Source organism: Notolepis coatsorum (assembly GCF_963971535.1).
Source record: "Notolepis coatsorum genome assembly, chromosome: 4".
Classification (NCBI taxonomy): domain Eukaryota; kingdom Metazoa; phylum Chordata; class Actinopteri; order Aulopiformes; family Paralepididae; genus Notolepis; species Notolepis coatsorum.
In genome coordinates this window covers 144,710,709-144,728,767 of record NC_140168.1, presented here as the reverse complement: position 1 = coordinate 144,728,767, position 18,059 = coordinate 144,710,709, and the positions used below count along the sequence as shown (strand labels likewise).

Here is an 18,059-nt window from a genome sequence, read left to right as displayed (position 1 = left end):
CCTGTAACTTGTTCTTGTCAGAGACCAGCAGGGCTGAGTCGTCCGCAAACAGGAACAAGTTGCAGTCACAAGCTGACGACATGTCATTTGCATAAATTAGGAACAGTAGCGGTCCTAGTATGCTTCCTTGTGGAACACCACAGCTCACTGTGAGGGGGGGGGATAGGGTACCGTTTACCTCCACCATCTGTTCCCTCCCCTCAAGGTAGGATTGCATCCAGCTCACTGATAGACTATCAAAACCAATTGCTTTTAGCTTGTCAATCAGAATGGAGTGATTGACCGTGTCAAAGGCCTTTTGTAGGTCCAGCATGACCATGCCGCAGTATTTGCCTGCGTCCACCTCTTGTTTGATGTGGTCATTCAAATAGAGAAGGCATGTGTCAGTGGAGTGGGATGTTCTGAAGCCAGATTGGAATTCGTAGATTAGATTTTTTTCCGCTAGGTACTTTTCGACCTGTTCGTAGACTATTTTTTCCATGACTTTCGAGATGGAGGTGAGAATAGAAACAGGGCGGTAGTTGCCTGGGTCTAATTTGCTGCCCTTTTTGTGCAGAGGGGTCACCCTCGCAATTTTGAAGTCCTTGGGGACGTGTCCCTGTTTTATGGAGAGGTTTATTATGTGTGTGATGATTGGTGTGATGGCGGCTGCTGAGTCTCTGAGGAATTTGGAGGGGATGTTGTCATGGCCAGTGGCCTTGTTAGGTTGGAGGGCGCTCAGTTTATTGAGTACCTCATCTGTTGTTACCGTTTCCAGCTTGAAGTCGTCCTTGCGGACCCCTAGGTTTTTGTAGAAAGCTACTATGTGTTCTACCCCATAAAGCCCTGAGTGGGAGGGTAGTTTGTTTACCAGTGTTGTGGCTATGTTTGTGAAGAAAATGTTTAAGTAATTGGCTACATCCAGCTTGTCTGTGATGAGCGTGTTGTCAGTTTTTATGTTTATGTTTGAGAATCTGGTTTTAAGTTTTTTACTGCATCCTAGTTGATTATTGAGTAATTTCCAAAGTTCACGTGGTTTGTTTTTGTTTTCCTCAGTTTTGTCATTGATGAAATTCTTTTTTGCAGTTTTGATCATGGAGTTTACGTCGTTTCTTAGTCTGTTTCTTTCTAGTTTGAGTTCAGTCACGTGGGCTTGGAGTTCACTGCTCGTGCTTTTAGTAAGCTTTGACTGACTTTTACGAAACTCAGAGCATTTTTTGTCTCTGGTTTTCATAGCGGCCAGTATTTCGGAGTGCATCCACGGCTCAGCGCGATTTTTTACCCTGGTGGTTCTTAGGGGGGCCATGTCGTTTAGTATTGCTGAGAATTTGGTTTTGAAACCAAGCCATGTTTCGTCAACCAGTGTACCATTGAGTTCATCTGACCAGTCCAGACTCTCCAGTTCAAGGTTGAAGGCCTCGCTAGAGTAGGTTTTGAGGTCTCTAGATGTGACTGTTTTGTGGCAGCCAGCCTTTTGTTTTAGTTTTTTTCGGGTACAGAATATCATATAATGATCACTTAACCCACATGCTATAACCCCTTTATTTGAGATCTTGGACTTGTCGGAGGTCAGAATGAGGTCAATGGTAGTCTGAGTTGATTCACATACACGTGTGGGTTGGGTGATTAGCTGGCTGAGGCCATGCAGATCACAAAACCTACTGAAGGCCTTGAATCTTCTTCATCAATGAGATCTGACTGAACTTGAATGATGATGGGACCTTTGCTTAATGGGTCAGGTGGCACATCAGCAGGAGAGCTACTTGACTCTGCACGGGGCACATCCGATGTGTTGTGGTCAAACTCAAGTTGAGTTGGCTGGTAGCAATCTGTTTTCTCAGACCCCATGTCAAATCTTCACCTTTTTCATCCAAGTGTGTGCGCGCGCACGCGTGTTTACACTATGAGATTTCTAGATATACTGGGCTTTTCTACCTGTGTACAGCACATGTTGTACAACTACAGTAATATATTTTATACGTTTAATGGTTAAATGAACTTTTCTCGTCTTCTTCTCAGGACATCCTCTCTCCTTACAGGATCTCCATTTAGCCTCTCCCTATAGTCTCTTGTTCTGCCTGTACTTGCCATTCCTCTATGAAATCTGTCTCAAACTGAAAAACAAGTGAAAGGGAAATATTTCAACTACAACATCTTGTAGATAGACATGGATTTAGTTTGAGAAATGGAATAGTAGGGAAGTAGGGATACAAGTAGGTATACCTTAGAAAACGTGTTTATAATATAGTGACAAAGTGTTAAAAGGACAAAATATTCATTAAACTTAAGTATTAGTTATAAAATATGTATGAAATAGCATTATATATGTAGGTATTAGTTATAAAATATGTATGAAATAGCATTATATATGTAGTTAAATGCAGTTTATATCATATAGTGTGACACATGAATCATATGGTGTGACGAGAAAACCCTGTCACACCATATGATGAAGTGTCACACCATATGATGTTTTATGAACTTAGCACACCATTGTGCATTGGGGCTATATGCTAGCATGCTAACAACATGCTCATTGGCACATGGCAATATAGATTTAAGTTTAGTATTGACTAAAAAGTATCTTATTTTTGGCATTTTTACGTAAAATGCATCACACCAAAAGACAGTGTGAAAGGTCTAAAAGTGGAAGTGCCAAAATATACCTTATATATTGAGAAAACTAAGAGGGGTAACTCACCTTCTAACCTTGTAATGACTTTTCATAGATGTTGTCCTACTTCCTGAAAAGATGAAGGACCCCTCCACCCCAAAGGTTTCCAAACAATTGCCCATTGAAAAATATGAAAATGGTGTCACACCATATGATATCCAATTTTGGGACAAAACCTTTTTGTTTCTGGAGCATTCAAAATATTATGCCTGGACTTTTAGAAGATCACACTAACAAGTAGACATCTGAGTTGTCAATATGTAGTTAAATAAATAACAAATGCAAAAATGTTCTTGTTTTTATTCAAAATCAAACTTTGCAAAATGTCCGTGGGACAGTCACACCATATGAGCTTTTACTCATTTGGCTGACATTTTTGAATAACTGGAACAATATTAGCAAAAATGCTCTGTGCATTCATATAATACTAAATGTTCTGTGCAATATAACAAAATGTTCTCATATATTTTTTCATTATTTATTTATCTTTGACACTAAGGACTCCAAAAAGGCCACGTCACGTCAACCACCCAAATTGCTGGATGCCGGGAGGAAGGCGATGCTGAATGTTTTCAATTCATTAAATAAAACGGATACTTTTTGCAAGGGTTTACTGACTGTCATACAAATGATCAACCAACTACATACTGTAACTTTTCAGTGCACGTTCTTATTTACATTGTGACAACAGCCTTGTGAGTTCCCGCAGTGACCCGCACACAGACATGATGGAATTCAAGTTCATGTTTGTATTGATCACATATAGGCAGGCTACACATGGCGTATAGGCTACATCATACATGGCAGTAAGATTCATTGTTCTTGTATAGCTCTCGTATTATTGTTTATGTAGGCTACCCAATACTGACATCAAAATGGATTGTAGTATGCCTCTAGAAATCATATGCAGCAGGTAGAAAATTGACGGGAGATCCATCGCGATTTGGAATCAAATTGAGGAGAACTTTAATCCCTGGGTATTAATCAAACAACACGGGAAAAGGCAGTCATATTCCAGCGCGGTCTTTATTAGCCGACAACAAAATAGATGCCTCTAAAAATCATATAGCCAATCGAACACAAAGGCATTCATATTACAGCACGGTTATAATGACACACAACCAACGCCAAACAGTGGTCAACGAACGGTCTTTATTAGTATTTTGAGCTGTCCAGGCAGAATTGCAGCAATGGTCTTAGGGAGCCGTTGATATCTGACATCACCGTTTACAAATCCGCCTTTTATTTATCCCATAATACGCGATAGTGTCTTCTTGGTTCGACAGCAGTGAATTCTCCGTGGAGTTTCTCAGAGTACCGCTCGGGTCAGTCCATTATTTCACATCCCATGGGGGGTGTTTCCTCACTTTCATGACCATATATGGATAATCATGCACGAGCATTGACGGTAGAACAAAGTTCTACGGAGGAGCGTAGAGCCTGCGTACGCACCGTGTGATGAATCCCGACTTCCCTGTGCGTACACTAGTTCTACATTCCGTGCTTACGTGTGGAAATAGAACATATTCTACGTCCACGTTGATGAATGAGGGCCCTGGCACCTATAGCACCTAAGAGGATTCTGAACAAATTCCCTAACCCTATACATCCTACGCCCTACAAACACCTCCCTAGGAACAACCCCACCCTCAAACTTAATCACTACCGTTTCCGTCACTGCCCTCTCTGCTCCCCTCCTCATCCTTTCTGCACTCTTAACTATGCCATTACGCCCGTCCTCCTTTAGCTTTTCCACCAGCTGCTCTACGCTAACCTCGACCGGTACCCCAACAGAATTGTTGACTATATAGATATGCAAATGTTCTAGAATGTTTGGTTATGACATCATATGGTGACATCACAAATATTCTAGAATGTTTGGTTATGACATCATCACAAATGTTCTAGAATGTTTGATTATGACATCATACGGTGACATCACAAATGTTCTAGAATGTTTGGTTATGACATGACTTACTCTTACTAGTTATGCTGCTGGTCAGTATAACTTACTACCATAGTACAAGATACAATACAAGATACAAGATACTTTAATGCCACACAACGATGGTGGTGGTAATTGATTTCGGTACAGATGTTGAGCACTGGTTATATCAAAACACATGAAACAGACATCAAACATCAAAAACGTCAAAAACATATATACATAAAAACATATAGGACAGTCACGGTAACAGTGTCGGTCGGTGACAGATGCTTGCCCGTTTGTGCAAAGGGGGGCGGGCCAGGGTGTTCAGTGTTCGGACTGCTGTGGGGAAAAAACTGTTTGTGAAACGTGTGTGTCTGGTTAGGATGGACCTGTAGCGACCTGAGGGCATGTGCTGGAATAAGTGGTGTGCTGGGTGAGAGGGGTCGTTGACTATTTTAACAGAGCGGGTGACTGTGCGTGAGGTGTAGATGGAGTCCAGAGAGGGGAGGGGACAGCCAATTATTTTGGAGGCTGTCTTGATGAGTTTGTGTTTAGTGTGTTTGTCCGTGGAACCGTACCAGACTGTGATGGATGAGGTGAGGATACTTTGGATTATGGCAGTGTAAAATTGGACCAGCAGGTGTTGTTGGACTCTGTACTTCCTCAGTTGTCTGAGGAAGTACAGGCGCTGCTGGGCCTTTTTGATGATGGCAGTGGTGTTAATGTCCCATTTGAGTTTGTTGCTGATGTGGGTGCCGAGGAACTTGAATGAATCAGTTAGGGTTATGGGTTGGTCTGCGATGGTTATTGGGAGTATGGGTGTTTTTTTTGAAGTCCTGAAGTCTATAGCAATTTCCATGGTGTCTTTATGAATGAATGAATGAATGAATGAATGGATGAATGAATGAAAACTTTATTTAACAGATTGCAGAATGGGTACAATACAGTATGGCTCAATACACACAATTGTTAAGGGGGTGCAGACCAGAGAAAGACTTTTGTCTTGTTTACATCAGGGTCCCCCATTTTCAATTCAATAGTGAAATTGAAATTGAATAATACTTGTATCACTGTACATAATAATACAACTCTTTACATACATCTGATTAGCACTATTACTCAGTAGTACAAATGTATATATTTTATACCAAGTTGCCTGTACATTGTATATTACGATTGCACTTGACTGTTACACCACAGCCCCCTTCTATAGAGACAGGGCTATATAATACAACACCCTCAGGGGCCAGTGTGTTTTTGCTTCTCTCTCTTGCTTCACTTCAGCACAATAATTTCTCTCTGGGTTTCTGCAACCATAGAGGCTGCAACAACCAGGGCCCTGCTGGGTCATATGACAAGGACAGAGAGATGCCTCATCACAACCGTGTCCATGTTTGTACGCCCTTTTCAAGTTGATCAAAATAAAGTAGTCCTGAAAGTAGAACCAGAACTAGTTCACGTAACCTCCGGTATAAATAACGACTCTCTCGTTGTTGAATAAATGGGGATAATAATACATTTATGACCAATATTAATAATCCGTCAAAAAGAGCAACAACGAGAATGTGAATTCGACGTATCCAGTGATTCAATCCATAGGGGAAGCCATAGGGGTAACAGTACTGTATATTGGAATACCGTTTATGTCACAAATGTATCAGTACTAAATACCTATATGTCCCTATGCCATAAATGTCATGTATGTTGTGTATGTCATAAATGTCTATATGAATTGAAAATGGGGGACCCTGATGGAAACAAGACAAACGTCTTTCTCAGGTCTGCATCCCCTTAACAATTGTATGTATTGAGCCGTACTGTATTGTACCCATTCTGCAATCTGTTAAATAAAGTTTTCATTCATTCATTCATTCATCTAGACGTATCCAACGTCGCGTGAGTTTTTCCCGTAGCCTTTATTTGCGAAGACGCTCTCTGATTGGCTAGCCCGCGTACAGCGAAGACATTCCCTGATTGGTTTAGCGCCGAAGGGTCTTTTCCGCCTAACCTTAACCCTAACACTAACCTTAACCCTAACACTAAGCATAACCCACTTCGAAAGAGGGCCAAAGCATAACCACTTTGAAGCAGAGAATATAATATATGTACAATGCGGAACAGACCCTTCGGCGCTAAACCAATCAGAGAGGGTCTTCGCTGTACGCGGCTAGCCAATCAGAGAGCGTCTTCGCACACATAGGCTACGGGGAAAAATCACGCATCCTCCACGTCATGTTGTTATTGTATCCCTCCGCCGCAGCCGCAGCACTCGGGAAACAGCTGTAGAAGCGGAGCTAGTAGTAGCAGGGTAGCAGGTTAGCAGCCAGTAACGTTTGTTTTTCTCTTGCTGTGTCACTGAATCCAATCGCTCCTTCTTGAGGAATATACAAGTCGTGTATAATACCTCTATAGCTGCCTCTTTTCTCATTTCTCTAACGATGAAGTTCCAGTACAAAGAGGAGCACCCCTTTGAGAAAAGACGGTCCGAAGGCGAGAAAATCAGGAAGAAGTATCCGGACAGGGTCCCTGTGAGTAGCTAACACTATAGCTAACACTACTAGCCCGCTAGCTAGCTAGCCGTTTTGCTAGCTAGCTACTAACCTAGCCACAGAGGTGACGTTGGGATAGTTGTTGTTTTAAGTGACTGTGTCAAAAATTAACACATTTATAAATACCGTGATCAACTCAATTAAATTGTCACCGATTGCCGATTGTTTCCCATCATCGTTTGACCGATCGCAACACGATAATAAGACCAACAACAGGACGCAGCAGACAGTCAACAACAACAACACCACCACCATGGCCCTCCTGCTGTAACCCGACCACCACCTAATCGTTATTCTGATCTATTGATCTAAAAATGTCTGCGTTTTATTTAACTATGCGACTACTGTCGACTATATAATAAACGTACGACGAACCATAATGACAGGATGAGAAAATACATTTTAGTTTTTGATAATAACTAAAGAAGAGGAGTCTGACGAAACTGGAAGTGTTGAATTATATATTATACCCAGGGAAATAAACAATCCGCCTTGTAGTGTCCAACAACGACTGATGGAGCTTGTATTTAGTCAGGTATATAGACTTAATAACGTAACTTTCGGGTGCACTGCATGCATGGTACTAAGTGGCACCTATGAGAAGTGCACCCTAAAATAGCTTGTGCAATAAATAGAGTAGTTGTTGTTTACGTCGCCCTGCTTCTTGTAGGTTAATTGTTTACAGTTTGCACCCCGTGCCACCAGAAGAGGTCTAAGGTCAGGGCTGTCATTCATTTCCAAGGTTCATTTGACTAGATCATTAGATAGTGTCATCTATAACTTTTAGGAATCATTACTTTTCTAGAAATAGAGCTATGCTTTACTTTCAAATTGGATTTATCCTAGGTGTTGGCTAAGTTATACATGCTCCTTCTTGTGAGGCCTATCTTATTATTTCACTCTTGAGATTTGGATTACATTTTTCCCCAACTCCCCCGTTTTGTATTCCTAATCAAACTTGTGCCTTGTTGTTATCAGTAGTGATGTATTCTGAATATAGGCTAGGTCTGGGCAGCTCTTTGTGTCAAAATTAAAATGTGTTGTGTTAGATTTCTCTTTTGGTTGTGCTTGTCAATAGTATCAGTTGGTCAGTGAGTGGACTGTAAAAAAAACAAAAAAAAGGTTACCGCCCCTGAACTGAAAATAGCAAACATGTTCTTAGGTCCTCTTTCTGAGAATGGGAAATTCACATGTATTCATGCCAATCTTGTCTTCTGTGGAAACAAAAACTGGTTTAATTTCCACATACTAGTCAATTCTATATTTCAACTCTTACTCTCAACTCTTTTTAATGCAAATTTTTTATTCAAGTGTTTTCCCCCCCCCTTCCCATAAGGTAATTGTGGAGAAAGCCCCCAAAGCCAGAATAGGAGATCTGGACAAGAAGAAATATCTTGTCCCCTCTGACCTGACAGGCAAGTAAAACTGATATAGAGATAGAACTACATCAGGAGCCATTAGGACTGAGATAGAACTGCATCATGAACCATTATGACTGAGATAGAACTGCATCATGAACCATTGGGACTGAGATGGAACTGCATCATGAACCATTAGGACTGAGATAGAACTTCATCAGGAGCCATTATGACTTAAATAGAACTGCATCAGGAGCCATTAGGACTGAGATAGAACTGCATCATAGGGCTGGGCGATATGACCAAAAACGTTATCGCGATAAAATTATAAAATTATTTTCATATAACTCGATATTGATAATTATCGTCGATATAATGTCTGTCAAGTTTAATTAACTTATTATGCCCGGCGCCGATACGCGGGCTGACTTGTTTTGCTGCTGTGAATGTCTCGAGAGTCGAATTGATGTCGTCATCAGTCAGCGCACGTTAGCAGAGCGGAGTATCTCAAGCGGAGTATCTCATGACTCAAAAATGACCCTAAAATACTCTGTTCCGCCCAATTCATTGCAACGACGTCCACCGTATACCCCACACTACTATAACAGTTACCCTCAGAATTCAAAACACACACCAACTCGGCAGGTAACCTGTGAAATAGCGGCGTGCAAGCTAATTAGCCATAGCCAGCCCCGTTTCCAAGCGGAGTATTTCATGACAATGTACTAAAAAATGACCCTAAAATACTCTGTTCCGCCCAATTCATTGCAACGACGTCCACCGTATACCCCACACTACTATAACAGTTACCCTCAGAATTCAAAACACACACCAACTCGGCAGGTAACCTGTGAAATAGCGGCGTGCAAGCTAATTAGCCATAGCCAGCCTTGTTTACCGAGTCCTACCTCCTTCCGGGTCTCCTTCCTCTATCGGCCATCTCCTTCACCGATTGGTTGTTAGTGCGTGTGCTCATATCCAAGCTTGGAAAATCGATATATCGAAACTTTGCGACCACGTTTCATGTTTATTTCGAGGAAATAATTTATCGCGATAGTTATCGTTATCGTTTTATCGCCCAGCCCTACTGCATCATGAACCATTAGGACTGAGATAGAACTGCATCATGAACCATTAGGACTGAGATAGAACTGCATCATGAGCCATTAGGACTGAGATAGAACTGCACCGGGAGTAATTAGGACTGAGATAGAACTCATTAGGACCAGTGAAAAATTAATTTGATAGATTTGTCCATTGGTTCAATTGACATGAATCAACAAATCAATCTGTAGAGAAAATCCTATTTCTGTCTAGTCGAGCACAGCCCTGGGTGTACAAACACCCGGACAACAATCCAGAAAAACGTAATGTGTCACAGTTACATTCAAAACCTCTCTCTTCTTATTTCATCTTAGTGGGCCAGTTTTACTTCCTCATTCGGAAAAGAATCCACTTAAGAGCGGAGGATGCGCTCTTCTTCTTTGTAAACAACGTCATTCCACCCACTTCAGCCACCATGGGACTGTTGTATCAGGTAGGAGTCGTATCCTCATAATCTCATAACGCATCATCTTTCTCGTGATCATCTCACAAGTCGGCCTATTATCAGCCTTTTGTTTGTATTGGTATAAAAGTGAGCCTATCACCAGATCTCAGAACACCACACACTGCATCTGCCTCCCTTTTATATTGGTCACACTGTTAATTTTATTACCTTTATTTGTGTTTTTCTACTATTACCCATACCTCCCCTCCCCCATGCTGCTATGATGTCTGAATTTCCCCAATGGGATCAATAAAGGAATTATCTTCTCTCTCTCTCTCAGGAGCACCACGAAGAGGACTTTTTCCTCTACATTGCCTACAGTGATGAGAGCGTGTACGGGGACAGCCAAAGGGAAATCTGATCCCACCACCATCACTCCTGCCCACCCCCCAAAGCCCTCCACCACCCATTGAAATATTAAATCCAGCTCAGCAGCCTAGAGTTCTCAGAGTAAATATGTCAAATGCACTTTCACATCCCCCCTTCCACCCACTTAAAATCTTTATTCTTCCTCTCTGGTCTGAATTGTATTTGCCTCCCGTAACTTTTTTTCGGGAATGACTTTGTTTGAGTAGTGGTCTCATGGTCAGTTTTTTCATTTTAGTGCATTGATGCTTCGCCGACTGAAGCTGAGAAATAATAGATGCAACTTAAAACTTTGTGTTAGGATTAGTTAATGATGACTTATCTTAAAACGTAAGGGAAGAGAGGCATAGTGTGTGGATGTATGATTTAATTACGCTGGTGTTGGCGATGAGAATAACTTTGTCCAGTCATTGTAGTAGGTTGTGCGGGATGGATGCGATGGATCCAAGGTTGAGAAATCAAGTCAAACGGCTGCTGCTGAATGAATACAGTACCTCTACTTTCTTCGGCCACTTTGGCAGATGGTCAACCTTCGTAACGCACGTTCGCCGTGCAGACCCGCTTCTCCGAGGAACTAACGTGGCCGGTGAAATCTTTTTAATCCATCATCCGCTGTGGCTGCCGAGTATAAAGACGTTCATTTCCTGCCCTCGCTTTGACTGGAGTATAATATAATTCAGACTGAACAATCAAACCTCCCCTCTTGTTTCTGCTTAGGTGGTAATATTATTTCTTTTGATTGCTATTTTGATTATCGTTGTTATTCTTAATTTTAGATGGCTTCATTTCTATTGTAAAGCTCAGTGCAATTTTCTCTTTTTTTTTAAGTTGATCGTTTTCTCTTCTCCTTTTTTTTTTTTTTTTTTTTTAAAGATTTGAACTCTGTATTCAGCTGTGTTACTGGCTAGTTCTATCCACTCATGACCATACATGATAAAATGTGATAAAATCCAACATCTGTTCCCTGTCTTTATTCCACATCTTACATACACAGGGGGAAGGTATTTTCATTTCAAACTTTTATTTAAACTCAAATGGCAACTGAGGTGTGTACTTACAGAAATAAGCACAAAAAAGCATATCAAATCATAACAATAAGACAAGATGAGGCAAAGAGTGAGGCTAACAAATCAATTAAAACACATACAACTTGATTGACAACGGTTGGAGATCAAGGTTTGCAACAGCGGGGAGACATTCATGCAATGCTCCGTCAGCGAGTAGCAGAATTAGTTTGCTAACACTGCTGTTTCTGTGTAATGGCTTGACACTTCCACGCAGCCTAGGCTGCATGGTGCGAGGGAATGGAATAAATGCAGCGTTAGCCATCTTGCTCTTGAGTGTCCCTCGGCTTTGCAGACCTGATGAAAATCAACTGCCCGTCGATAAGGAGATCTACATTTAATGAAAATGTTCACTTAGTCATTATTGATGAAGGTCATGTATCAAGCTCTAAAGATCCAATACAACATTGTTTTAATTAACTCATAAATTGCTTATTATGGACTGTTAATGTCATGAGTATAATTTTTTTCAGATGTACAGTATGATTTGATATGACTGTTTTAGTGCACACACTCGCTCTGTCAGTAGGCTGAGGGGACATGACCTCTTCACTACATGCTTTATGAGTGTCGCTCAGCTAGATGTGACTGATCAGGCCCAATCAGACATAGTAAGATTGATTGATGGGTCAATCAGACATAGTGGGATTGACTGATGGGTCAATCAAACATAGTGGGATTGATTGATCGGTCAAACACGGTAATTATATATTGTGCAATATCTTCAAGGAAGCAGATTGGATATCTGAAATGGTTTGATTTGGTTGATATCCAGGGGGATGGAGATCAAAGGGCTCTAGTCATCATTTTCACAACAACAGCAGTTCCAACATGTAGGGTAATTTTACATCAACATACCTTCTATTAAAAAATTAAACAAGATTGAAAAACATACTTTTCATTTTATTTATGGTTTAAGCATAAGGGCATAAGCCAAGGAATTTGACCAGTTAAGACTAACCTAGCTATAAGATATTCCTTTATTGATCCCATTAGGGCGTCATAGCAGCATGGGGGAGGGGAGGTACAGGTATGGGCAGGTTAATTATAGTATAAAGACATAAATATAGGCAATAATATTAGAACTGAATATAAAAACATGAGGAAAATTAACAGAGTAAACAATATAATGAACTGAATATAAAAATAAACAAAAAAACTAAAAGGTACAGATGAGGGTCTGTCAAGATACACCTATTTGTGTATGCTTTTTACTACCCGTACCCCCCCCCCCCCCCCCCCTTCGGTGGCCAGTGTCCTTTCAGCCGAACAGGATAATGAAGCAATGATTCCACTAAATGACCAGACGGTCTTATGGCGAAATCTACAATTACCTCATTGAGTCTCCAGGTAGACTAATGTTTATATTTAAGTGCAGTGGTCTGTAGCCGCTCACACTAACACCGAAGCTCCCCCCTCTGATGGAACAGTCCAGGGCGGGTGTGCGTTGCGTCACAATCCGTGGGCAATCTACGCATGTGCATGGGGAATAGGTGCTTAAAACAGGCTTTTTCTCTGCCGATTTAGTTCTGATCGATTAGGAAGGGCTCGCGCCGTGTTCAGGAGACTCAGGCGCATACAAGTCTATTCGATCATGTCTCCAGCACCCCCACAACCGTATCTGCAACCACTTACATCACGGCTCTCATCCACATTCATTCATATGCTCCCCCCGCTATCTCCTCCCCGATTTCAATGTAACGCGGAAGTGTAGTGGTCTATCCAAGACCATAGGTCGGTCGGTAGTGTGTAGGACGTGTCTCTGACAGGCCAGTTGGTTTAAAAACTATTCTAAAACATCTAGGATTGCTTAGATGTGTGCTGCAAGGATTGATTGATTGATTGAAAAGTTTATTAACAGATTGTAGAATGGGTACAGTACAGCTCAATACATACAATTGTTAAGAGGATGCAGACCTGAGAAAGACTTTTGTCATATGACACACAACATACAGATAGACAGTACTGCTACATCTATACATTTTCAAATACAGTACTGTTTGTGATACTAAAAAAATTCAAAAAAAGAGTGTATATACATTTGACATAGAAACTGTGCATTGGAGGAGGTTGGGTAGGTGGGGTGGGGCTGTACATTGGAGGTGGGGGGGGGGTTGGGTAGGGGGGGGACACTACATTGGAATACTGACATACATTTGACATAGAAACTACATTGGAGGAGGTTGGGTAGGTGGGGTGGGGCTGTACATTGGAGGTGGGGGGGGGGGGGGGTTGGGTACGTTGGAATACTGACAAAGCCATGCTTGGTCTTTATTGTACAACTGGGTTAGGACATTTGTAGGGGCCAGTTTTGAATTGCAGTCTCCCGTAGGTGTTCTTTGAGAGTGTTTTTGAAGGTGTGTAGTGATTCACATTCCTTTACAGCTTTGGGTAGGGCGTTCCACATTGTTGTGGCATAATTGCGAAACGTGTTTAGTCCCTTGTTTGAGCCGAATCTGGGTTTTACATGATTTGTGGAGCTCCCTCTGGTGTTGTGATCGTGGTATTCACTGACCTTTGGGAAGTATTTTGACATGTACATGGGTACCTTGGTCGTGTAGTGTATCTTGTAGACCAGGCCCATTGCAAGTTGCTGTACTCTGTCGTCTACTCTAAGCCATCCTAGGTTGGCAAAGTGTGCAGGGGTGAGGTGGGTTCTAGGAGTCAGGTCAAGCAGTAGTCTGACTAGTTTGTTTTGAGATGTTTGTAATTTGGTTTTTAGTGCCTTTGAGGTGCTTTGGTACCATGAGGTGCAAGCATAGTCGTAGTACCCTTGAATGAGTGCTCCTGCCAGAGTCTTCAGGGTGATATTGCCTGTCAGGATGCTCTATTGTGCACAAGTAGAAGTTATTGAGGATCTTCTGACTCACTTTGAACTTCCCTAGGCGCCTAAGGATTGGAAGTAGAGGCGTTGCCGTGCCTTCTTGACTACACTGTCTATGTGTGTGGTCCATGTCAAGTCCACGGATATGTGGACTCCGAGGTACTTAAAACTGCTCACTCTCTCGACCGGTGAGGTATCCTCACGTTTACTATTGTTGTGGAATTTTTAAAAGGAGCCAAGACAGCGGCTGGGTGGCGCAGCGGACATTGCGCTCGTCACCAACGCGAGAGACACCGGGTTCGAATCCGGCTGTCGGCGTTGCCTCCGGCTTGGGCCGGCCGTCATACTAACTCAATTGGCAGAGTTAGCGGGTGGAAGTCGATGAGTGGTAATCTGGACGTTGTGGACAGCGACGTTGGGGGACGCCTGCACAGCAGAGACAGGAAATGGCGGGGGTAGTGTGAGCCTCCCACACGTTACACCTCACCAATGAGAGTCCGCGCTGGCAGGTGAAAAGATGTGACAGGCTGCCTCCTCGTGTATCGGAGGGAACACGTGATGCAAGGCTTCTATCCTCCCTACAACCGGCCAGTGGGGGGCATATGCGAGCAACGTTCAAGACAGGGGAGGGAAGAATTGGCACGGCGAAATTGGGCTGGAAGAAAAAGAGGAGAACAAGAGGATAAAAAAAAGAAAGGAGCCAAGACAGTGAACTGCAAAGAAGGTGAACATCTCCATAGACTTATAGCGCTGGCAGAGAGGGTACAATGATGGGTACAATGCCTGGCAGAGAATGGGTTAACATGGGAGCGGAAGTGAAGCGGCAGCCGCCCGTCCGTCCGTCCGTGTTCATTCGCGTTGTGTGTGCCCTGGGCATCAGGCCCCACACTGTCAGGCCCCACGCTTCCGGCCCCTCTCTCCCAATGGCTGATTTGGGTCACGTGACCGTCATAGGCCCCCTCTCTCCCAATGGCTGATTTGGGTCACGTGACCGTCACAGGCATGCTCAGCAGCGCCACCCACCCAATGGCTGAATTGGAGTATTGCACTGTGCAGGATTGATTGATTGGTTGATTGATTGATTGAAAACTTTATCTCAGACCCCACGCTTACCGGCCCCTCTCTCCCAATGGCTGATTTGGGTCACGTGACCGTCACAGGCCCGCTCTGGGGGTAAGGTCAAGTAGTAGTCTGACTAGTTTGTTTTGAGATGTTTGTAATTTGGTTTTTAGTGCCTTTGAGGTGCTTTGGTACCATGAGGTGCAAGCATAGTCGTAGTACCCTTGAATGAGTGCTCCTGCCAGAGTCTTCAGGGTATTCTTGTTTACCAGAGAGGAGATCCGGTACAAGAATCGAGTTCGTTGATTGACTTTTTTTATTACATTGGATGCCATTTTGTCACAGGAAAGATTAGCCTCTAGGATGGAACCCAGGTAGGTAATTTCATCTTTCCTTGTGACAATATTGTCACCCACTGTAACTGAGAAGCCGTCGGTCTTGCTGAGTTTGTTATTTGAACCGATTGATTGATTGATTGAAAAGTTTATTAACAGATTGCAGAATGGGTACAGTACAGTACAGCTCTATACATACAATTGTTAAGGGGATGCAGACCAGAGAAAGACTTTCGTCTTGTTTACATCAGGGTCCCCCATTTTCAATTCATCATAACATATATGACATACATGACATACAGATAGACAGTACTGCTACATCTATACATTTATGACATATCAGATTTGCAAATACAGTACTGTTTGTGATACAAAAGTGTCCAGAAAAGGAGTGTATATACATTTGGCGTAGAAACTGTACATTGGAGGAGTTTGGATGGGTGGGGTGGGGTTCTGTGAGGGCTGTACATTGGAGGTGGGGGGGGGGGGGGGGGGGGGGGGGGGTTGGGTAGGGGACACACACACATTTTACACTGTACATTGGAATACTGACAAAGCCTTACTTGGTCATTTACTGTACAACTAGGTTAGGACATTTGTAGGGGCCAGTTTCGAATTGCAGTCTCACGTAGGTGTTTTTTGAGAGTGTTTTTGAAAGTGGGTAGTGATTCACATTCCTTTACAGCTTTAGGTAGGGCGTTCCACATTGATGTGGCATAGTTGCGAAACGTGTTTAGTCCCTTGTTTGAGCCGAATCTGGGTTTTACATGATTTGTGGAGCTCCCTCTGGTGTTGTGATCGTGGTATTCACTGACCTTTGGGAAGTATTTTGACATGTACAAGGGTACCTTGGTCGCGTAGTGTATCTTGTAGACCAGGCCCATTGCAAGTTGCTGTACTCTGTCGTCTACTCTAAGCCATCCTAGGTTGTCAAAGTGGGCAGGGGTGAGGTGGGTTCTAGGAGTCAGGTCAAGTAGTAGTCTGACTAGCTTGTTTTGAGATGTTTGTAATTTGTTTTTTAGTGCCTTTGAGGTGCTTTGGTACCATGAGGTGCAAGCATAGTTGTAGTACCCTTGAATGAGTGCTCCTGCTAGAGTCTTCAGGGTATTCTTGTTTACCAGAGAGGAGATCCGGTACAAGAAACGTGTTCGTTGGTTGACTTTTTTTTATTACATTGGATGCCATTTTGTCACAGGAAAGATTAGCCTCTAGGATGGAACCCAGGTAGGTAATTTCATCTTTCCTTGTGATAATATTGTCACCCACTGTAACCGAGAAGCCGCCGGTCTTGCTGAGTTTGTTATTTGAACCGAAGAGAATGGACTCTGTTTTGCCCATGTGTAATGATAGTTTGTTGTCGGCGAGCCATATGCAGATTTTGCCTAGTTCCGAGCTGAGGGTTTTTTCAACCTGTAACTTGTTCTTGTCAGAGACCAGCAGGGCTGAGTCGTCCGCAAACAGGAACAAGTTGCAGTCACAAGCTGACGACATGTAATTTGCATAAATTAGGAACAGTAGTGGTCCTAGTATGCTTCTTTGTGGAACACCACAGTTCACTGTGAGGGGGGGGGGGGGGATAGGGTACCGTTTACCTCCACCATCTGTTCTCTCCCCTCCAGGTAGGATTGTATCCAGCTCACTGATAAACTATCAAAACCAATTGCTTTTAGCTTGTCAATCAGAATGGTGTGATTGACAGTGTCGAAGGCCTTTTGTAGGTCTAGCATGACCATGCCGCAGTATTTGCCCGCGTCCACCTCTTGCTTAATGTGGTCGTTCAAATAGAGAAGGCATGTGTCAGTGGAGTGGGATGTTCTGAAGCCAGATTGGAATTCGTAGATTCGATTTTTATCCGCAAGGTACTTTTCGACCTGTTCGTATACTATTTTTTCCATGACTTTCGAGATGGATGTAAGGATAGAACAAGGTTCATAATCAATGTGTAAACAGATAGAGATTAAACATCAGCATCCACAAAATGACATTTTTGATTCACAGACAATTTTATAACTTCATATTTTGGGGGTCGCTAGGCCCATTTATGTATAAACTCTAAGTCCCAGAATGCAGTTTGAGCGTACATAATCGGAAATCATATCGGACGGACACCGGATGTAAAACATGTCCTGAAATTTGTTGGGCATACGTCCCTATGTTTTGGAACAAAGTTTGTATTTTATTTACTTAAATTATTCCAGAAGTAACAAGGCAAAGCCACCAGATCGAGGGGGATCACATTGAACGATTCACTAAGCAACGAAGGTATGATATCCGTTTCGCTGTAAAGACTGTTTGCAACATGAACACACAACCAACGGCTTTAGCCAGTTAGCTAACCTCTCAAAGGTTTCCTTTGAGCACATTAATCGACG

General features: G+C 42.6%; 2 protein-coding genes across 2 annotated transcripts in view; both read left to right on the top strand.

Moving 5' to 3' along the window:
* The first annotated feature begins 6,859 nt into the window (after positions 1-6,859).
* On the top strand, positions 6,860-10,809 carry LOC311226950 (gamma-aminobutyric acid receptor-associated protein). The gene is made up of 4 exons (XM_084312418.1): positions 6,860-7,111; positions 8,469-8,547; positions 9,909-10,027; positions 10,320-10,809. The coding sequence occupies exons 1-4, from the start codon at positions 7,022-7,024 to the stop codon at positions 10,398-10,400; spliced, it is 369 nt and encodes a 122-aa protein (XP_084168544.1). The 5' UTR covers positions 6,860-7,021; the 3' UTR covers positions 10,401-10,809.
* Positions 10,810-17,800: 6,991 nt separating this feature from the next.
* gps2 (G protein pathway suppressor 2) overlaps positions 17,801-18,059 on the top strand; it is a 36,380-nt gene continuing 36,121 nt past the window's right edge. The window contains exon 1 of the mRNA XM_084312797.1: positions 17,801-17,949. The gene's annotated coding sequence lies outside the window, so the exon portion shown is untranslated. The remainder of the gene's footprint in view (positions 17,950-18,059) is intronic.